Source organism: Guillardia theta (genome assembly GCF_000315625.1).
Source record: "Guillardia theta CCMP2712 unplaced genomic scaffold GUITHscaffold_16, whole genome shotgun sequence".
Classification (NCBI taxonomy): Eukaryota; class Cryptophyceae; order Pyrenomonadales; family Geminigeraceae; genus Guillardia; species Guillardia theta.
Window position 1 is genome coordinate 554019 of NW_005434658.1, and position 21413 is coordinate 575431.

Here is a 21413-nt window from a genome sequence, read left to right on the forward strand (position 1 = left end):
AGCTGAAGGTGACTGAGGTGGTGAATGTGATGATGTTAAACAAATCTTTTCGATTCCATATACATCTGAACCTCTCTGCCTCCTCCCTTTAATCGTCGAGCTGCATGAGGAGTGCAGCTCCTCTTTTTATCCAGTGGCTCTGCGGCTTTGCCGTTGGGATCACGATGGGGCAGACGAAGTTGGAGGAGTGGCCGGTGGTGGCCAGCACGCCCCTCCTGGCTGAGGTATTGTAGAGAGGAGCCACGTAGAAGCCCTCGACGAGGACGGAGCCGTCGTCCTGCCGCTCCTCCTTCCACATGCAGTGCGGGGAGGGCATCTCCTTGGGAGAGAACCACATGACCGGCATGGGACTGAAGAGAACCTTAGGCTCCGACTCCTCGAGCAGGTTCGTCTGCTTGTTCCACCGGCAGCCCTCAGAGAAGGGGCCATGCACGTAGACTCCGTTGGTGGGAGGCGTGTCGTAGTGCTCCTCTTCCATCATGATGTGCTCGAAGTTGAGGGTGTCGACCGGCAGCGTGTACTTCCTCGCGTAGTTCTGCATGGCCCCCGTCATGAACGCATGCACGAAGAAGAAGCCCGACAGCCAGAACGTGGCCGGCTGCTTGTTGTCGATCCAACTCTGGAAGAAGGAGAGCCTGGCGAGCAGGTCGGCGATGTATCCCCCCAGAGGCTTCAGGGACGGGTAGGACTTCTTGGCCCACAGCCCCGGCACCTTGCCGGTGTTGAGCGCGACTTGGACCTGCTCGAGGTCAGCAGACATGACGATGAGGCCCTTGAGAGCCTTGCGCAGGTCCGACAGCGAGCTGCGAACGATTTCGATGAGTCCGTTGTAGCGGATGAGCTCCTGGGAGAGGACGGTGTTCATGCTCTCATCGAAGCGGATGGGGAATTTCTTCATGACCCTCTCCCTGTCGAAGACCTGGGGGACCCTGTTGAGGATCCCCTCGGCCAGCTCGTCCAGCACCTCGTCCGCTGACTTCTTCCCCGACCCTCCTCCTCCTCCTCCTGAGCTCCCGGCCTCCGTGGAGAGCATGGTGTCGCAGAAGTAGTTCGTCTCCTGCTGATCCTTTGTGATGTCAGCGTTGTCGTGCAGGCCGAAGACTTCCGGCTGCTGAGTCAGCGGCATCTGCATGATGTAGTCGATGATCTGCGAGTGCTCCATGTAATCGATGTCAGCTGGGGCCTTGTAGAGCCCCGAGGGGGAGAAGCTGTAGTCGTCGTTGAACACGAAGGAGTTGTAGAAGTCGGAGAGCGCACAGAGGAGATACCTCCTGTCCTTGTCGTCCGTGACCCTCCCGCCATAGTTGCACTCGCCGATGAGGTAGTTGAGAGCTTTGAACTGATCCTCCTCGTACTCGTCCAGCATCATCTTGGTCTGCTTCACGCTGATCGACATGTCTCCAGAGGTGAACTCGTACGGGATGTTCCATCCGAGAGGCCCGAAGCTCCTCCTCTCCTGTATCACAGCATGGAAGAAAGAGAGAGCTGGAGGACAACCTCGTCAGCGGAGCAGGAGAGGGAGAGGAAAGGAGGGGCTCACCGTAGACGAGCTTCTTCCACTTGAGAGGCTTCTTGCAGGAGGTGAAGAATTCTTCGTCGCCGATCGGGTCGGACAGGAAGGAGCCTTTCACGTTCAGCCTGATGCCCTTGGCCGACTCGTTGGTCATCTTGATGCCGTTCTGCAAGACCGAGACTGGGAAGACGCTGGACGGGTAGCTCGTCAGCCACAACCGGAAGTTCTTGTTCGCGGTCTCCGGCTTGAACTCCTCGCAAATCCTCTCCAAGGTCACCATCCAACTCCCGTACACGTGGCAGTTCTGCAGCACCACCCACGAGCCGTTCTTGTACCCCTCCTCCACGTACTTGGCTGCGATCGGACCCTGGCCCTGCCCCAGCGACACGCTCTTGATGGTTTCCCCGAACCCCTTCTCGTCCGCTAGCTTGAAGAGAGCAGCGTTGGGGTCGGACCCAGCGGAGAGGATGAAGATGAGCGGCGTGCAGGGGTCAGAGTCCTCGTAGCAGGCAGCGAGGTCGAAGGGAGGAGGCTCTATGAACTGCTGGCCCATCTCGTTGGCGACGAAGAGCATGATGGCGGGGACGATCTTGTCCGATCGGATGCTGCGGATGATGAGGAGGCGAGTGAAGGGCTCGCACTCCTTGAACTGCCCGGGGAAGTCGAGCTTGTAGGGCTCCGAGGACTCGAAGATTTCCTTCCATTCGTCCCCGTGCTTGACGAAGTCGTCCTTGAACGATGACGTCACCTTGAGGTTCGACAGGCGCGTTATCTCTCCCCAGCTCCTCTCGATCAGCCAAGACTCGAAGGGGTTGGGAGGAGCCTGTGCCGAGCATGTCAGATCGAACAGGAATGGAGCAGAGGAAGCGAGAGGAGGAGGAGGAGGAGGAGGAGGAGGAGGAGCTTGCTTCACGTGCACTCACCTCACCCACGGCCACACCACCCGTGAGGAGGAAGCGAAGGTCCTCCTCGTCTAGCCGACCGGAAGCTCGCATGAGGCGACTGCAGAGCAGGAAGGAGAAGAGGAGCTTGTCCTTCTCGAAGAGCGAGCGGCAGACCATCTTGTACAGGAAGTAGGTGAAGTGATCGTCCAACGACGCCAGTCGCTTCTCCCTGTACACGTGTCAGTTCAAGTCATGGCAGCCCGCAAACTTCTCACAACTCGGAGCTGGGCTCGGAGTCCTTGACGCTCTGCCTGAAGAGGGCGATGAACCAGGTCAGGCTGTACTGATACATGGGCTCGATGCTGTTGAGCGAGGAGATGGCAAAAAAGAGGATCGAGGCTCTCCAGGCCACCGGCTTGTATCCTGCTCTTGCCTCGTCGATCTTCGCCTCGGTCTCCTCTGCGATCTTCTGCTTCTCCTCAATGTCGTTGGAGAGAACCTTGGCGTCTTTGAGAACCTGGATGCCTTCTGTGTTCTCTAGGATGTTTCCCTCCGCAGAGAGGACCTCCAGGATCTTGTCCTCTGTCTCCCGCAGCTTCCTCTTGTTCTCTGCTCCCTGTACGATCAGAATATTCTTCTCCTCCTCCAAGTCCGGACGCTCCTCTGCCACCACGATCCCCAGCAGCTGGTCCTGCAGGCCGTCCTGGGTGATCATGAAGTTGAGGAGGGTGACCTTGACGGCTGTTTCCGGCATGTAGTGCGGGTTCGGCAGCTTGCTGGTGATGTAGAAGCGGAAGTTATTGGAGTACTCGATAGTCGCGTCCCCGAGCCGAATGCACATGACGCCTCCCTGCTTGAAGGTCTGCTTGAGGAGGAGCGGCTCAAGGGTCGGGTCGAGCTCTTGCAGGACGTTCTCGAGGAGGACGGGGTTGCCGAACTGGATTGAGTTCTCGAGGGTGCGGACGAAGTCGGTGTCGGTGAGCTTGATGACCTTGAGGCCGTTCTTCTTCTCTGTGTTGCGGAACCACTTGTTCGCCTGCCCCTGGGGGTCTATGCAGAGGGGCCACCTCCTAGCGTTGGTGACGATGATACCGTTGTCGATGGAGAAGACGTCGGAGGGCAGCCCGTTGATCGACCACTCCCTGATCTTGACTGGGTCCCCGAGCACCTTGGACAGAACGAACGTGTCTGATCGGGGGACCGACAGCTCGCCCAGCAGGTGAATCCACTGAACAATCACGTCGTCCCTGTAGTTCTTCATGAAGGCCCCGAGGTAGGCGACGTAGGCGGAGGAGACAAGAACGTCTCCTGTGAGGTGGACAAACTCCACCTGTAGCTCCTCCGCCACAGCCGTCCACCTCGACTTCTCACCTCCCAGCCCAGCTATCAGCTGCTCGGCCCTCTCCAGCTTCAGGGCGCAAAGCTCAGCTTGGGCCTCGAGATCTGCCTTCTTTTCCGCGCACTCTCGCAGCTGATTCTTGAGACCGTTGAGCTCGTCCACGACCTTCTTCAGGTCAGCCCGCTTGTGCTCCAGCACCTTCATCGCCTCTGCCAGCTCTCCCTCAGCTACCGACAGCGCTGCCTTCTTGGGGGCCACGATCTTCGCCACCCTGTCGTACCCCTCCATCGCCAGCACCCACTTACACAGGCCCTCAGCTGCCGTGGAGGCCTTGGCGATCTGAGCTGGGGTGAAACCCGGGTCCGGCTGGAACTCCTTGCGGATCTTCTCGATGATCTTAGCGGGGATATTGTCCTTGTCGTAGCTCTTGAGCGACTGCAGCAGCGTACCCGTGTTCAGCAGGCGCACAGCTGGGGACCACCAGTCGTCGATCTTCGCGCCGGGTTTGTCGGGGTCGTTCTTCTTGTCGGGCTTCAGGTCCAGCATGACTAGCACCGCCTTCATCGCCAGCTGCACACCGAAGGGAGGCTTCGCCATGCTCTTGACCAGGTCGATGTCCTGCTTCTTGATCGTGTCCAGCGCCTTGAGAGCGTCGTTGAGGATGGGGATCGCCTCCGCTAGATCCGCCTCGCACTCCTCCTTCACCTTCTGTACCTCAGCAGCCTGCGATGAAAGTCAGTCAAGCAAGTTCACGTCAGCCTCCCTGCCCCACCTGCTTTGCCGTCGCTTCTTCATCCTTCATAGCGATCGCCTTCTGCGCATCGACACCAGGGATCGCGGCCTCAACTTTAGCCGTCAGCGCCTCCGTGTCCTTCTGCGCCTGGAGGAGGCCGGGCTGAAGGTCGATGAGCTCCTGTTTCATGGTGTTGACCGACGTCTCCGCCAGCGCGAGGGCCCCGAGGCCTCCGGTGTATCGCTTGATCTGCATGTTGATCTGCTCGCGCTTCTGCTTCAGCAGCGTCTTGTAGGTGTTGATGAGCTCCAGATAGCTGGTGGGGGTGACGTAGTTGTGCCTCCTCGTCTCGGAGAGGAACTTGTGCGACAGCTCCGCCACGTTCTCGTGCATGGAGATGCACATGGAGACGCAGCTCTGCCGCGTCCCGTCCTCCATCTCCACATCCGACAGGAACCTCCTCGCCACCGACTCCAGCGCGTCCGACGGCCACTCGGTGAACCAGTCGATGGTGCAGCAGTTGACCAAGCTGGGGAACTGCCGGAGGCGGCTACGGAAGGCGTCTCCGATCGGGCTGAAGGCCAGCACGATGTGCATCAAGCTCTTGCACCTCTCAATGAAAAAGGCGTACTGGTCAGCTGGGGTGTTGAGCACCCTCCCAGCTGCCTTGGCGGCGGGTCGGCACTTCTCAGCAAGCACGGCCTTCTCGTCAGAGGCGAAGAGGTTCGGCACTTCGGCGGTGTTGAGAAGGTTGTTGAGGTCCTCGACGAACGACTCCATCTTGATCTGAGTGTCGGTGAAGAGAAAAACCGTCGGCTTTCCGTCCCCTCCTGCCACTGTGAGTAGGCGCTTCAGGTCTTCCCTCCACTCGTTCTTGCCGTACGTCTTGGAGATCTCGATCTCCACCACCGTGTAGTCCATGATGGAGGCGGCAAGCCTTGTGCAGCTCTGCCTGCCACTCCCCCCTATGCCGATCAGCAGAGCGTTTCCTCCCGGCGATCGGAGGATGCGGCAGATGCGAGTGATGTGCTCGATCATGAAGAGGAAGAGCACCAGGTCCATGGGCTTCTTGCAAGTCGCGTTGTAGTACTCGAGGTACCCGTTGCACGCCTCGATCACCACCTCGGGGTTGGGCATCTCCTCGTAGACCCGCTTCCCGTCGGGCTTCTGGAAGTCTCCGAACAACAACCTGCGAGCCTGGGAGATGGAGACGACGCCGTCCTCGCCTTCGTGCTTGAGGTGGTCGAGGATCTTATCAAAGTCTTGGCTGAAGCGAGCCTTGGTCTTGGTCCTCAGCGTTTCTATCAGCCACTCGCGGTCCTTGTCGTCCGTTAGACGATCGTAGAAGACTCGCATGATCTCGTGGCACCACAGCCTGCAGAACTGCGCGGGTTCGGTCATGCTGGCAGTGTCGGCCATGCAGATGCCCATAACGACCCTGCCGAAGTCTCTCAGGTTGAAGAGATAGTGACTCTTGTCCGGCGTCGGCAGCAGATTCTTGAGCGCCGCCTCGTACACCTCCATGGTCGCCTGGATGGCGGCGTTCTGAAGTCCCTTGATGGAGGAGGGGGTGTTGTTCTTTTCGAAGGCGTGCTTCATGATGGTAGAGAAGATCCCTGTCATCACCTCGTTGTCAAACTCAGTCACGCTGATCATGTTGAACCATCGGAGGAAGCGAGGAGTAATGAAAGTCCTGCCTCCGCCCGGCGGGCCCATGGCAGCTACATACATCATGTCTTCTATCTTCATGAAGTTCTTCTCCTTGAGGTCGTACCAGCCATGATGGTCCATGTACTGCCGCAGGATCTCGATCGGGGGCTGAGCCCCGTACGTCTCCTTCTTGGGCATGTTGAGGTCGTCGATGAAGGCGATGCAGAGCTTGCCGATGGGAGGGCCCAGCACTCCCTTCCTCCGCTTGTCCAGCTTTGACTCGACGATCTCCTGCGTCTGGTTGGCAGAAGTCTGAGCGGAGAAGCCGAGGGAGATCACGTTGAACTTGTCTGGGGAGAGGCCGTTGAGCAGGTGGTTGTTGATGTAGATCGTCTTGCCGGTCCCGGTAGGGCCACAGAGGAGGAAGGCCATACGGTTCAGGTCGTGGGGGAGGCGGCCGTTCTGGCAGGTAGTGTCGAGGAGGTACGTGTAGCGGGTGGTGTCGACGGTGGGGACGATGATCTCGTGGGGCTGTAGGTTGGCGTCGATGGTGTGGTTGGAGATGAGGGAGCCCCATGTGGCCCACTTGCCCTTGGACGCGTCGAAGAAGGAGGAGTAGATACTGTGCTCCTTGGGGAAGGGGTTTGAGATGTGCAGGCTCCCTCGCTCCCCCTCCTCGTTGTACGGGGAGGGAACGGTCCCCGCGCAGACTTCCTTGACAAACGCGTCCATCTTGTCGCGCCCCTCCCCGTCGACGGTACAGCAGACGCTCCAGGTCAGGCTGAAGAGGAAGATGCCCTCGAGCAGCGCGTTGGCATCTTTCTCTGCCATCTGGAACTTGCCGGGCTCGACCTTGAACGGGACCATAAGGCTCTCAAAGAGCTTCAGGAAGGCCCAGCCGAGCATGATGTCCGAGGTCGGGGAGACCTCCTTGAGCTCCCTGCGGATGAACTTGATGGTTGGTGGAATGATCCACTTGAACAGGCTCTCAATCATGTCGCGCTGGGAGGACGAGATGGTCTCGGGGAGGGTGTTGAGCCAGGAGCCCAGGGAAGGGTACAGCCCCATCTGGTGTGGCTCGTAGTAGACCATACCGCACCTGCTCACGGTGGCCGGGGAGGCGACTTCGAGGTCCTGCGGCTCGAAAATCATGTTCATAGAGGAAGACATCTGAATGATCTCCCCACTGACAAGGCAGAGCTTCTTGTTGTCGTCCAGCACCGTGTTCATGTTCTCGATCCACACAGCGTCCACAGGCCCGTCAAACATGACCCACTTCCTGTCCGGCCCCTGGTCAGATGCTGCCGTCCTGAAGTTGATAGCCAATATTCCGTCGCTCCACTCGTGGCTGACCGGGTCAAACTGCCCGTAGAGTTGACCCATGGTGATGCTCTTGGGATTCATGCAGTAGATCCTGACCTTGTTCTCCTCGTTCTGCCCCAGGGTGCAGAGATGGCCAAGGGTGTCGGCGAGTACACGATAGCTGCAGGTCTTGCCTCCGTAGGACAGACCGACGACCATAAGGCCGTGTCGCACGACGATCATCTCGTAGAGCTCGATCGTCTTCTGCAGGAAGTAGGAGGTTGTCTGCAAGTTCCTCTCCTCGCACGCCTTGTTCATGGACGCCAGCATGTTGACGTAGTCAGGGGCAGGGAGAACTGTGCTGGGGAACAAATCCTTGGCGATGCCTTCGAAGAGGGGAAGGTCGTGGGAGAGGAACTTGGGGACATTGACGTCTCGGATGGCTCTGAGCATGAGGATGTCCTCGCTCGAGTCCTTGTCTGCTTGTTTCAAGTTACCTGCTGCTCTCAGGACTGCCATGACGGCTCGCATGCCGTAGTCGTAGTGTGTCTGCGAGGAGAGCTGCTCGCTGCAGAGCTTGTAGGTGGCAACGATCTTCCTTGCTAGCACGCGGGCGTCGCTGAAACCAAAAGACATGAGCATGATCTCTCCTATCATCGCGTAGTCGGGGACCATCATCGCCACTGTTCGAAACAGCACCTTGAGGTTGTCCGGCAGGTCGCTCCTCCCGGCATAGCCTGGGTTCATGGTGATGAAGACGGCGCAGGAGGAGATCACGCGGAGGTGACTTCCCTCGAAGTCGAACTCCGTCTGACCCAGCACGATCGCTCGTTGGATCGACATGATCTGCTGCGCTACCACTGAGAGGACTTCCAGGTCGATCCTGTTGAACTCATCGAAGCACGCCCACGCCCCGCAGCTCACCACTCCCTTGAAGAACTTCCCCATCGCCAGGTAGTCAAGCCCGTCTGAGCAGTTGAACACGACGCAGTAGTTTGAGATCGCCTTGGCGAGGTCCTTGGTCGTCTCTGTCTTCCCGGTCCCTGCCGGGCCCTCCGGCGCACCTCCGAGCTTGAGCTGCAGGGCCCCCATGAGGGTGCGGTAGCAGCGATCGGTGAGAGGCGTCACGACGAGCCTAGAGCTCACGCCGAGGTACTCATAACCGTACATGATGCACGCTGTGATCATCTTGCAAGCCACTCGCTCCTCCTGCATGTAGTAGCGAAGTTGCGCCAGCCAGGAGAAGTCCAGCACAGAGCTGACTCCCTCCATGCCGAGATTGACCGTCATGTCACGAGCGTGCACGTCAAGAACGACAAGAGCTCCGATGCACTGCCGCTGCAGCTTCGACAGTTTTCCTCGCACAAGCTCGATGAGGTCTTCGAGTTGCTGGGTGCACTTGTCTGCGTACCTTGCAACTCCCTTCCCGTCTGGCTCCTGGATCGCTTTTTCAACTTCCAACGTCCAGTACATCTGCCCTATGACGATCGCGGTCATACCAGGCCAATCAAGCACCCACTGCTTCCTCGGGACCGTCGGGTAAGCCTCGTACGCTTTGATCGTCTGATCCATCATCGCTTCCTTCATCAGGTGCTCCGTCTCTACCAGCCACTTCTCAACGGCTCCTCGTGCAGTCGCAGGGTCAAGAGTGCGAGGCCAAGGGACTAGCTCCCCCTCGGAGGAGATCATGCCATGGATGATGAGCTGATCGTCGAACTTGAGCTTGGCGATGGCCTCGAAGCACTTCTTGAGATGGGGCTGAACTCTCGTCGGGTCCTTCGTCTCCGCGAGGATCTCCAGCAGCTCGTCGTTGGAGAGGAAGAAGAAGCGAGAAAAGAAAAGTCTCTTCTGCTCCAGGTACGCGTTTAGCCCCTTATTGATCAGCTCGAGCAGCTCGAAGGAGTTCTTGAGGCTCTCAAGCAGTCCATCCATCCTGGTGAAGTTCAGCACCTTGGGGTTGTCTATGCATCGGCTCGAAGTTTCTCGGAAGGTGCGGTCGACCTGGAGAAACCTGTCGGCCTCGGTCGGCATCTGTTTCTTGATGTCGTCTGACGCGAAGATGGGCTCGAGGTACAACCACTGGGCCTGCACTTTGAGCCAGATGTCGATGATGTCTTGAGTAACCACCAGGAACTGCTCCCAGTCTTTGGCGCGATCCTCGAAGGGTTTGATGTAGGGCGAGGCAAGCATCGTCTGCGTCTTCACGATCTGATCGTCAAGGATTGCCTGAATCTCGTCGATGCAGGAGCCTGCAAGGATTGAAGTGCCCGAGTCTCGGTAAGGAGTCATGACAAAGACAGTCTCCTGCCAGTCCGCCAGCTGCTTGTCGAGGTTCTTCTCCAAGGAGTACTCCTTGCTAGCAGCGTCGCTGATCTCCTCGAGCTTGGTGAGGTAGGGGGTGAGCTTCTTGGCTATCATGTCGTTGAGAGACGTCTTCTCCGTTGGCTTGATCGTCTGACCCACCACGTCGGCCATCTGATCCCAATGGCGATCGCGCAGCCCGCGGTTACAGAAGATCATCATCAGCGGAACTGCGGGAGAAGGTCAACAAGCGAAGAAAAGAGACGAGCAAGGGCGAGTACCGTGTGGCTTGAACTCTGAGACGCTCGACTTCATAGACTCGGCGATCTTAAGGAGCTCGGGCTCGTCAGAGTACTGCTTGCAGTACTTGTAGGCCGCTCGGGTCATATTGTCAACGTCTCCCTCGACCTTCTCGGGGTTCCAAGACCTCAGAGGGCCCGTGTACCACTCGTTGAGGTTCTTCTGAGAGTCGAGGATGATCTGGATGAAAGCCTCGATCGGCTCGATCGCCTGCTTGCTGGACTCGATAGCAGGGTTGACCGTTGGGTTCCAGCCGAAGATCTCCTCTTGCTCGTTGATGAGAAGCAGCTCCTTCTCCAGCTCGTCGAGGGTCCCCTTCATGTCAACAATCTTCTGCAGGTAGACGGAGACTCTCTCCGGGTTCCCGAACTCTTGGAAGGTCTCGATCTCCTGCACGGCAGCCGACAGGCTGGCCTCGAAGTCCTTCTGTCGCTTCTTGAGGTCCTCTTCCATGCCCTCCTCCTGCGACAGAACCTTGTCCAGCGCCTGCTCCACCATGGGCTGGAGCCGTGCAGGCCATCGGTACGTGTTGGTATTCATTAGCATCTCCTCGTCCGAGATCTCCTTGCCCAGCTCGTACAAGAACTCCATCCTCTTGGCAACCCGCGCTGTCTTCTCCTTCAGCATGGCCAGCTCTTGGGGCACGTTCTCAAGGTAGTTCTTGAGCTCCTTCATCTCGTGCGATTCGCGTGGCTTCTCCATGGCACGGGCGCTGATCGCCTCGAACCGCGCGCAGATCTCGCTCATCTCCTCGGAGTTGTCGTTGAGCACCTGGTTCAGCAGCATCTCGGCGAGGGAGGTACACTTCATGGCGATCCCCTTCACCACAGGGTCCGTCTGCACGTTGTACAGGCCCATCACGGACTCCGGGATGCTGACTTGAGCGACGTCTTGAGCTGCTTCACGCAGAAGGAGAATATCCCGTTTGTACTCCTCCAACGAGTGGCGCGCTGCCTTGTACTCAGCTTCCCATCGGCTGTCCAGGTTAAGGATGGAAATACCAGGGACAGGGCTGTGCTCCAGGCAGAAGGTCTCATATCGCTCCACCATTCGATTCGGCCCATCCATGTTCTCTTCCAGCGCGTTGCAGACTTTCTGCTTCGTGGTCACGACCGTGTACTCTTCGCTTCTCGCCACACGGATGGAGGAGGTAAGTTTGGTGTTTTCAAACAGCTGCTTGCTGATCGAGAGAGCATCGCTGTCGATGGTCTCGTCACTGATCGGAGTCTCGGGGACTATGGCCTTGTCTGCCGGTGCAAACGGAGAGTAGGAAGTCAAGCATCCGGGCTCGATCACAGGGAAGCCTTCGCAGACGGTCACAACGTTGTCGAGGATGGTGCAGAGGTCTTGCTGGAACTGTTCGAGACTTGGAGAGATGCGAATGTGGGTTCCTTGGACTACTATACGGATGTTGAAAGGAGGAATCGAAGCTGGTTCGCCTTTCCCTTGAACCGCAAGCTCGAACTGCTCCTTGCTGAGGGGTTTGAACGATTGGATGAAAAGGTCCAGGCCTTCGAAGGTCCTTTCAAACAGGCCTCGAAGTTGCCGATTCATTTGTACTCGAATGGCCTTGAAAAGCTTCGCGCTCGACGATGGGAGCGCATGTATGGTTGGATGGGGAGGAGGAGATAAAAAGAGGCGAATTATAGCAGGATACCATCGAGTCTTGAGGAGATGGATAGTCGCTTCTGAGTACTTGATCTGGTCATCCTTGTAACTGCAAAAGAAATTCTCGTCAGTCCTGCTAGCTCAAGAAACGACCAACAGTAGGACTTACGTGTCAAGGCTCGAAGCACTGTACTGAAAAATTGAAGGAATATTGAGGTAGCATCTTGATGAGTAGTAATCGCCCCAAAGGCTTTCTAACGCAAGCGACATGACGTTTGAAGTCAATAAATTCTCTTGTATGAACTCCTTCGCCTTTCGCACAGATTGACTCCATTCTGATAACAAATTCCCTTCAGTGTACAATTGAAATTTATCATGCCATCAAGACTCACCCTCGCTTGGCATATTGAGGCCTCTTTGCAACGTATCACCGAATGTAAAAGATTCGAATCTGATAATTCATTCAACTACCTCATGAGAGTCAAGACAGTGCAAACCTTGCAATCGCTGACTCTTGAGGAGTATGTTTGATGCCGAGTCGATCCCTTTCGTTTGGATTCAACAGAACATAATCGCTGATGGCTCTTCGAATGCTTTGCTCATAATCAAATTGAACTTCATCTGCATCAGTTCGTTACAGACGTGACATTCGCCCATAGAGTGATAACCTAGCATCTCTGATACTAAAACTTCTTGCCTGGCCGGCGGGACTAGTGGAAAAGTTTTCAAATGTGCCAGATGGCAAGCGTTCTTGATCCATTTCTCTTTAATAGCCTCAATCCTCTCTATCTCGATGCTTTCAACCAAAGCAAAATATCTCTCGTGAGATTTTTCTTCGTCATCATGAAAGGGTATAGAGGAACCCACGTATTTCAGTGGAATTGAACGAGACCGGGAGAACGATTCGTTGTCCGAACATTCAAACATGCCAGTACCATTGGAATTCCTTGAGTAGTAGTTGGCAGGATCTGGCTCCCTGTGAGGCTCAGGTGAAGAAAATGCAGAGCCCTTTATCCTCGAAGTAAGCTGCTTCATTGTCAAGGTAAGAGCGTGCGGCGACCAAAACATTGCAATCCTGTCGCATGGACCTCGAAAATACGAATCGTGAACATATTGCACTGAACATTTGGTCATCTTAGAATCATCAAAGATGATGAACCCCTCCTCTGTGCGTAGAGGGACTCCATTCTTGTCGTACCTGCAACGCGAATCATCGTTCAACCTTGAACTATCATGGCATTTACCTCGTGTTGAACGAGCGTTTGGTGGACGAAGCCTGGGAGCCAAGAAACGATGTTGACTGAAGCGGTATCCCCTTGCCGGACATGGACATGGTCATCCTCTTTGGAGATCGTTTCTCCTCTGACACCACTGGGGGAACCATGATTGTTCCCTGTGAATTTTTCGTCCACTCAAATGATTCTTCTGAAGCTTTCAGTATTCCGAATCTACACGCTGCTAAGTAGTAATGCTCTTATGCTCTCGTCATCGAGCTACTCAATGCTACAGTCTCGTCTCCGACTGAATCACCTTCGATGCTCCCGTCGGCCATCTCCCCATTTCAACCGCCTTGACTTGTATTATTCTCTAGGACCAGGTCATATCACTACTCGACCTAAGACCCAAACCGTTGATAATCGTAACGGCTTAGCCTTCGGGGCGGCCCGGCCGGGCCTCCCATCACTGTCACTGATGCCCGGCCGTTAAATCGCCCCGATGGCATGCGAGGCTGCTGTGCTGGCGAGGCAGCGGGGGATCAGATGCCGACAGTCACTGCAGCAACAGCATGTCATGACCACTCACGGACCCGGTTGCCCGTAGCGACGGTCACTCGCAGAAACCATTGCTCAGTAGCCTTTTAAGTTTCACAACTGGCACTGCGGCAAGTTACATGCCTACCATCTGCTGAGCCTTGCTGGGCTAACACGAGTCGGTGGCGATGCAAGAGAGTTCTGAAAGCGTCAAACTCTGCGACGTCGTGGGCTGTTCGACAAGCCCACTGACACACCCTCGTCTGTGTGACTCAGTGTATCTTGCCAGTGGTCCAATCTTAATTTGCTGGAGTTGGAAGGTTCCGAGATGTCTTGTGTGCTTGAAGGCACTCACACTTGATCTTTCAGACCGGCTCAAAACAAATCTACAAGCATACAGCTCCTGTAAGACAGGTCTGCATCAACGACAAAGGCAATAAATTGGTTCGTGCTCAGTAACAACAGAACTTGTGTCATCCTGACAAGCTTGTTCACCAGGCATTTGCAGATGACAACAACATTTTTATCATCGATGTAGCGACATTCAAGGTCTCAGACCCTCAAACAGAGTCAGGAAGACATGTAACGTTCCCTCAAAGATGCGTCAGGTTCTTACCAACTGTTGCAGGCGAACAAGCATAAGGCGATGTTTCTTGGTTCGCATGTTCTTCAGTTGGAATTCATTGGCGATCGTGAGTTGGTGAGTGCATCGAGTTAAGCCATGAGAGCTCGCTGACACGCATGCTAAGATATCGCTCGAGGCGTTCGATAGCGGAAGCATGGCTCAACGAGTGGGACTGTGGCATGTCAAGTCTGAGGAGGGAGTGGAAGCGAGTCATACCTCCTGTGACCCCCCGACTGCCTTGCAACAGCCTGTGGTCGTGATGACTCGCGCGCAGATCTGGGAAACCATGAGCCTCCTGCTCTCAAGTGCGTCCCTTCCACTTCCGACCGGGTTTTCTTCCTCTCCTCAACAGCCGTGCGATGTGCAGTGATCGCACGCGATGGTTTGTGCGGAGTGAAAGTGTGCATGGCGTGAGAAAAGCAGCAGGTGAATCAAGACAGCTCGAGTTCTCTTGGAGACACGGAAGTGAAGGATCTGAGACTTTCATCGATGCAACCTTCCACAAACTTTCATCATGGCTGATTGTGCTGAAATCCGAGGCAAGGGGTGGAATAAAGATCGGAGAGAGAGTCTGACATGGTGTTTATCAGGGAATTATTGTTTTGCTAGATGAGAAGGGTGCAGCTGTTGGGAGGATAGCATTGCAGGATGATGTTCCATTAACAGTCTGCCTATGCAGACTAAGTGACTTCGCGGTCGGAACCAAGACTGGGTACAACCTTACAACTCCAAGAGAATACCAGCATCTTGACAACTGTTGAAGGAAAATCTTTGTGCTTGAGATATCTTCCATGAAAGTTATACATCAATTTGTACGAAAGTCATCGATCCTGAAACGGTCCTCATCAAAAGATTCTCAAGTGAAAGCGAGCGCGTGTATCCTGCATCACGAGATGACATGTTTAGCAGTACGCCTTGGGAATTCAAAAACTGTCTTACTTCGACGGTATCGCATGCACAAGATTTCAACCTCGCTGTGCTCCTCGTGAAATGTGCACAGGATATTTTGTTGTGCACAGCTTGGACAAGTTTATAACTTTCTTTGATGACACCGGTACCTATGAGTCACGTTCAAACATTGCTATGGCTGACCTGCTCGTGAAGGCGAAGAGTGTTTGTCTCAATTCTTGCATGCTTCACAGATCAATAGCATCTGTCCAGGTGTAATATCATAAATCCTTGGCGAACCTATCTTACTCAGTCATGGCAGAAGGCACATTTCATCAAGGTCGCCATGCCGTTTACACTGCCAGCAGTGATGAGACAGGTCAGATCTCTGCTCAAGAAGGCGATTGTCTGACTCTCACAGTGGGTGTATGGTCTGTTAACAAGCGAGGAGACAGCATAGAGGCTGCTCCGAGCAAGACGTTTCTTGACACCGCCTCCACCTTGCATCCAGCAATCTCCAGTGCTAAGAGCTCCTTTCGGGGGATACAAAAGCATGTCAGCCTTGCAATGAAGTGAAGATGTATCTTTATGATTCCTTGGCCAGGTTGCAAACTTACATCCCGGCGATTTCCACACTCAAGAATCCTTCATAAACCGAAAGCTGTGCACTTCATGCATGACTTGTGATAGCATCAGCAAGATCCTTGCTTGCGGAACCTACTATGGTCCTTCTATCAATGTGTACAACTTACGACTTAGCATTGAATAGGTTACTGCATGATCTATTCGACAGAATCGCACGCACTGTCATGGTCGATTGATGTCTGTCATTCAAAGATATCAGGAATTGCCATCGTCCCAGGAGGAGACTATATGGTTGTGTGAGATCTCCTTTTATGCTCGTTGTTCTCAGAAAGATGCAGGTTGTTCGTTCACATGAAGGGCTGATATGGATCTTGGATCGAATCAGTGGATTCAAGAAGACATCAATTGTACATGAAGAAGTGGAGAACGATATCAGAGATAAAGTTTGCGAGCAGGTGGCTGTATTGATTGATGTACGAGTTGACATGTGGAAATGATATCATCCGCAGGTCCTTGTGTCGCTAGATTTGCAGAGAAGCATCGACAAGCAACCTAGCAGTCAAGCAACTGATTTTTGCCGCTCAGCTATTGTTGAGAATTTCAAGGTGATGGTGATGGACTGTGGACTAGTCCGCGATGTGACATTGCTTTCATGATACAGCTTTTGGCCTTCTCAGACATGACTACGTTGGTTGTTTACCTGGTGAAGGCGAACTTCATAACACAGGGAGGGAGCCCATTAGCGGAGGTTGTCGCAACCATTCAATTCCATTCACAACCTCTTTCAATCTCCCTGCACGCATCTCATAGATACGTGTTTGCCTTGGCCGATAAGGGGCTCGTTGAGGTGAGGAGCGCACGTGCCGTCTCTGACTTGACTAAGACGCACAAGGTCAAGTCCCTCCATGGCGAGTCGGCCTCGAACCCAGACTTGTCTTTGGTAGGCGTCGCTCCTCCACAAGAAGATGCGTGGCTGACCTGCTGCTCCAGAACGTGACGCCAATGCTGGCTCGGCATCGACGATTGACCTGTACACTATTGTCGATCGATCCTTCAGGACTTTTCCTCGCGTCAGTGAGCAGGGATAGCGAGCTCTCTCTTAGCTGCTTGAGCTTGTGGGAAGCAGCGACTGGGGAGTTCATTGGCTGGAGTGACTCTCTCCCTCTCATAAGCTCCATCTGCTTCACATCGGAATGCTACATGTCTCTTTCTTGCTCCTCTCTGACTTGCACATCCAGGATGGAAGCTACATCCTAGCGGGCTGCTCAGATGGAAGCCTCCTGCTCTTCAAGCTCTCCATGGAGCTTCGGAGAGACAGCCGACTGGCTCTGTTGGGAGGGAGCTCGCCAGGGGCTGGATATGATCTACACCAAGAGCATCACGTAACGGCAGGGCATGATCGCTGGCTGCAGGCACAGGAGCAGGTTGACGCGTCTCTACGAGCGCTTCCAAACTCGTCGGGCAAGAGTATACAACAACTATGGGAGAACAAAGAAATCTCATTCAAGAGATGAGATAAGAAGCAAGCAATGAAACTTGATTTATTTCACTTGGAAGGAGTACGTATCGACTCCTCGGTTTGCGGCGTGACATTCAGCCAAGCCTTCTCGCTCTCGTTACGCGTGTCAATTACCTTGAAGGCATCGTTCGAACCCAGGAAGCGTTTGCATCCCAGAGCATTTCCCAGTTCGCAGGCACGACGAAAGAACATCACGGCTCGCGCTCGTGCTTGGAGCGCATGCTCGCCAGTTGATGTTCCTGCTTTGACTGCCTCAATCGCCGCGTCCTCCAACATCTTGGCTTGGATCAAGCAACATCGTGCATTTCCCTGCTGACAACCAGCGTAGTACATCTCCGCAGCTTCCGCGTTGTTGTTTTGGGTTTCAACCGCTCTCTCCCGGAGCATGTCGCCTGCGAAACCGCACCCAGCTCCCTCACCCATCCTGCATGCCGCTTGGAAGAGATGCAGTGCATGCTTCTCGTTCTTCGTTATCCCTTTGCCCTCCCACTCCATGACCCCCAAGTTGACGCATCCTTTGCTGACTCCCTTCTCGCATGCCAGCCCAAAGAATTTGGCTACTCGTTTTTGCTTTCGGGCTTCAGAACGGTCCCTGGTACTCGCAGGTTTGCTACTGACCAAATCTCCCTTACCCTGATCCAGCAGTTGACCATAATTGTAGCAAGCTTCACCATTACCCATGGTGCATGCCTTTCGATAATACTCCCCCGCCTGCGCACCATTACACGAGACCTCACAGCCAGTACCATCAACCTGATGTGCGTCCCTCGGAAGGCCTCGACCGTCGTGACCTGTCAGCCCGTCGTAGACCCTAGCAAGGTAGAAGCAAGCTTTCTCGTTGCCATGCTCACATGATGACCGCAGGATGTCCGCTGCTAGTTGGACATTCTGGTTTAGACCTCCTTTGCCCTCCAGGGCCATCAGAGCGTATGCAAAGCAGGCTCTGTGACTTCCTTTGTCGCACATCTCCTTCACATCATTGCTGTTCAGATTTCGATTGGGAAGATCCCCGTTGGTTGAAGACAATTCGTCGAGAGCTCTCGCACAGTCTGACCGCGATGCTGCACACAAAATTCAGCATGCACTCAAGTTAGGGACTCTGCTACACATCATACGTACCTTCTGCAAAGTTTCCAGCGTGAGGAGCAAAACAATAAGTAAAGAGAGATTTTAGCATTTCTTCTCAAGTCCGAGGAGAGAAAAGGATGTTAACTCAAGAAGCTCGTCGATCTCAGTCAAGAAGCTCGTCGATATAAGTCAAGAAGCTCGTCGATCTGAACCAGGTAGCTCACTCACGCCCTCCTCTCGTTTTCGCTTCTTTGTTTCGCCTGCTCTATGTCCTTGGGTGTATGCGTGCGGCTTTCGCGCAACGGTTTCGTAACGTAAAGCGACCGATAGGACGAGTAGCGGGCCAGCCCTTCGAAGATTATTGAGTAAACAAAATGACCCTTCGTGAAACATACAGACGGCGAAATTATTCGCGAATAGCGAATAATTTCAAATTACAAAAACATTTGTAAATCATTATTTCATAGAAACATTAGTCATTGTTTGAATTTTCAAAAAAAACTTTACTTATCTGTATTCACTTTTCTGTATAAATGTTTTATTTGTTACAGGCTTTTTAAATAGCATAATTTAATTTTCAAGACATTGCCAACCATTTCGTTGACTTCGAAATCGACCTACCGCCTGTATCGGGGCCATGGTGAGTTGGTGGATACTTGTTCAGATTGCCAAACACGCAAGCGAATGAGTGTGAAAACAGCTCCAAGAGTTGATCAGCTCTGTTTCACTTCTTTTCTGCTAATTTTTTTCCCTGAAACTTGTTGCCTATGTAATCGCAAACCCAAGGTCCAGAGATACAGAGCATCTCAATTTCCCCTCGTGCTAATCCTGATTCATCATAATTGGGTCCAATGCTGTCCACCCTATCTTCTAACGATTTTTTTTCTGAGTCACATATTCACCTGATTGTGTTCCTTGATTCTCACCTTCTCTGTTCACCTGAGATGAAATCACTTCTTTCTCCGAGAAAAAAAACTTTGAAATGCTTGCAAATCGGTTTCTTAGTCTTGTCACGACCCCACCTACTTAACAATATTTGCCTGCTGAGAGTTTCGGCAGGTTCAGGAGGCCACCACGGACCTCTGTATGACGAAACTCCGGCTGTGGAGTCGAGTGGTAACAGGACACCAGTTATTTGGAACAAGGTATGCAGTTATGCTTTGCACCAATGCTAGAAATTAAAATCACTTTGAACAGGTTTAGTGAAAGCATCAACACCGTTAAAGATGTCGCTGAAAAATCTCTTGAGAGTGAATCAAGCGTCCTCTCGAATGTAGAGAAATCAGTGAAGAAAGATATTAGCAACGAGTTCAACGACTATGGACATCACATGTGGGATTTGAAGTAATCGGATACATCTGCTTGCTTATCTTGAAGGGAATCTGTGACTTAACAATTTGCTTGCATAAAAGCGAATGTAAACCGAATGATTCTTTCATTCCGCGGCGTCCATGAATTCGTAATCCAAGCTTGACCTTTGGGCAAAAAGCCGGCACTGTATCACTTCGCATATGAATTATGTATTTTTCATTTACGTGGGAATTAGAGTCTAGTAGTCGCTGGGTCCAACATCCTCTGGCCTGTTGTCCTCCCACGCTGGACCATCGTAGGTTGGGTCTACAGACGGGTCCTTGGTGGCGGTCTCGTTGGAAGGAGCAGAGGCAACTTCATTCTTTGACTTTCTCAACCAGATGTCCGGAACACCTTGCAGCACGAGTCAGGATTCTACAGCTTTCTAAACGAATTGCAGGAAGAACACTCACCAGATTCGTCACGCACGATCAAGAAATCATCATCCTGTCACAATGATAACAGTAAGTAAAAGAAAGAGCCAAAGACAGCGAAAAAGACTTACCAAGTAAGTAACAAGGAGATTCCTGGAGTACTTGAAGGGACCAGGAAGTTCAATGGACTGGCCAAATGCCTCCAATTTCATGAAGGTCTCACGCATGCGCACATCCGACTCTGCAACCAAGTTTCCCTTGCTACGAATCATTTGCTCGTTTCCAACCGCCTGAACTTTGAGGGAGGCCTCAACTCTTGGCTCAGTCTCCTCAATCTTAAGTTCGACATCCTCGACGGACAAAGCCGAGGCCAGAGGTGCAGGAAGCTTGGAAAGAAGGTTTGCAACCAGTCCAGGACGATATCCCCCGGTATACAGCAAGAGGGCAATCTCACGGGTTGGGCTAAAGACAAGGTCAGAGCAAACATCATGCATCACACTTTGCACACCTGTCGAAGAGACCTGGTGCGTAGCCGCCTGTGTACACAAGCTCCCAGCCACCGTTCATCAAAGAAGACATGGCCGGGGACTCCGTTGGGTTCATGGGCTCCAATTCAAGGAGGATCTCATTTACTTCAATCCGATTCTTGGGATCGGCCGCCTGCTGAAGTCCAGTCCCATAGCTCAACACCGTCATGAGGTCCCCCTTCAGCTGCTCGGCTGTACGATCGCTTTGTGCCTTCATCTGAACGCCGCTGGCGCGGAGCTGCACCCTGCGTGCAGTCCCGGCAGTCGCAAGCTGAGTTCCTTTCATAGAGTGAGACGCAGTTGTGACCTTGCGGATGTTCACAGAGTGAAGCGAAGGAGCAAATGCCCCGACAACATCAGCGCCAATGCAGGCCACCAAGGCGATCCCGAATGCTTTGCGGATCATTTCTTTCAAGGTTCCAGAACAAAGACAGCAGGGAAAGAGCTCAGAATTGAGTCAAGCAGAACAACAGGAGAATGGACTATGAGTTGATATTCAGGTCGACAAGCAAGCTGGAAGAAGAGAAGAGATACGTGCCCGCTTCTCTTGTCCTGTTCCGATGCTCTATTGACGGCCTCGAGGGCTGAAAATCCTGATCTAGAAGGGGGTAGCAAAGGATTGGGTGGTTCGATTGTAATGAGGTCGTCTAGTGGGGGTAGGGGTGGAAAAAGAGCGTCGGTGGGACAATGTCTAGGTGAGAAGTATGGTACTAGACGCTAATCAAAGCTAGCAGATTTGGACTTTCTGCCCAACCTGGCCAGGTAGTAGGAATATTCAATGGGGGTACCAGAACTTGGTTTCAAATAATCACAACAGGAGGGCACCACAGAAGGGTACCTTACGTCTGGTCCAAGACCAGGGGTCCCTAGAAAGGATGGGGTGAAAAATTAAAATCAAGGGTAGGGGGGTGATAAGGAAGGGGTCAGGACCACAAAGGGTAGTTCGATGCAACAGATAATATCCTGAGATCTCAATTACATGCTGTCTTTTACTTGAAATTATAGTAAGATCCCACCTTGTGTGGTAGAAAAATTTGAGTCTCAAGATAACACCGGTGCTGGATATTTGAGTAGGGTAAAAGGCCTGTGGGGTGGG

At 53.5% G+C, this 21413-nt stretch overlaps 6 protein-coding genes across 6 annotated transcripts; 3 read left to right on the forward strand and 3 right to left on the reverse strand.

Moving 5' to 3' along the window:
- Positions 1 to 88: 88 nt before the first annotated feature.
- On the reverse strand, positions 89 to 10880 carry GUITHDRAFT_67315 (hypothetical protein; the record flags this gene model as incomplete). The annotated part of the gene is made up of 6 exons (XM_005836879.1): positions 89 to 1485; positions 1541 to 2336; positions 2437 to 2626; positions 2673 to 4459; positions 4509 to 9952; positions 10004 to 10880. The coding sequence occupies 6 exons, from the start codon at positions 10878 to 10880 to the stop codon at positions 89 to 91; spliced, it is 10491 nt and encodes a 3496-aa protein (XP_005836936.1).
- A 2604-nt stretch (positions 10881 to 13484) lies between these two features.
- Positions 13485 to 14500, forward strand: GUITHDRAFT_151343 (hypothetical protein). Its single transcript, XM_005836880.1, has 6 exons — positions 13485 to 13701; positions 13751 to 13825; positions 13880 to 13963; positions 14010 to 14081; positions 14131 to 14227; positions 14281 to 14500. The coding sequence occupies exons 1-6, from the start codon at positions 13570 to 13572 to the stop codon at positions 14418 to 14420; spliced, it is 600 nt and encodes a 199-aa protein (XP_005836937.1). The 5' UTR covers positions 13485 to 13569; the 3' UTR covers positions 14421 to 14500.
- Positions 14501 to 14769: 269 nt separating this feature from the next.
- GUITHDRAFT_151345 (hypothetical protein) lies at positions 14770 to 15936 on the forward strand (the record flags this gene model as incomplete). The annotated part of the gene is made up of 9 exons (XM_005836881.1): positions 14770 to 14866; positions 14916 to 14952; positions 15007 to 15060; positions 15111 to 15167; positions 15217 to 15273; positions 15316 to 15449; positions 15499 to 15619; positions 15664 to 15770; positions 15818 to 15936. Coding segments are annotated over exons 1-9 (713 nt in total), but the record flags the coding sequence as incomplete, so codon positions are not given.
- Positions 15937 to 17025: 1089 nt separating this feature from the next.
- Positions 17026 to 18175, reverse strand: GUITHDRAFT_135643 (hypothetical protein; the record flags this gene model as incomplete). Its single annotated transcript, XM_005836882.1, is given in 4 exon segments — positions 17026 to 17709; positions 17745 to 17789; positions 17809 to 18059; positions 18118 to 18175. The coding sequence occupies 4 exon segments, from the start codon at positions 18173 to 18175 to the stop codon at positions 17026 to 17028; spliced, it is 1038 nt and encodes a 345-aa protein (XP_005836939.1).
- Positions 18176 to 18690: 515 nt separating this feature from the next.
- GUITHDRAFT_151346 (hypothetical protein) lies at positions 18691 to 19491 on the forward strand. Its single transcript, XM_005836883.1, has 2 exons — positions 18691 to 19211; positions 19264 to 19491. Exons 1-2 carry the CDS (start codon positions 19153 to 19155, stop codon positions 19412 to 19414), a joined length of 210 nt encoding a protein of 69 aa, XP_005836940.1. The 5' UTR covers positions 18691 to 19152; the 3' UTR covers positions 19415 to 19491.
- Positions 19492 to 19579: 88 nt separating this feature from the next.
- Positions 19580 to 20723, reverse strand: GUITHDRAFT_161989 (hypothetical protein; the record flags this gene model as incomplete). Its single annotated transcript, XM_005836884.1, has 4 exons — positions 19580 to 19770; positions 19830 to 19863; positions 19922 to 20252; positions 20299 to 20723. 4 exons carry the CDS (start codon positions 20721 to 20723, stop codon positions 19616 to 19618), a joined length of 945 nt encoding a protein of 314 aa, XP_005836941.1. The 3' UTR covers positions 19580 to 19615.
- Positions 20724 to 21413: the final 690 nt, after the last annotated feature.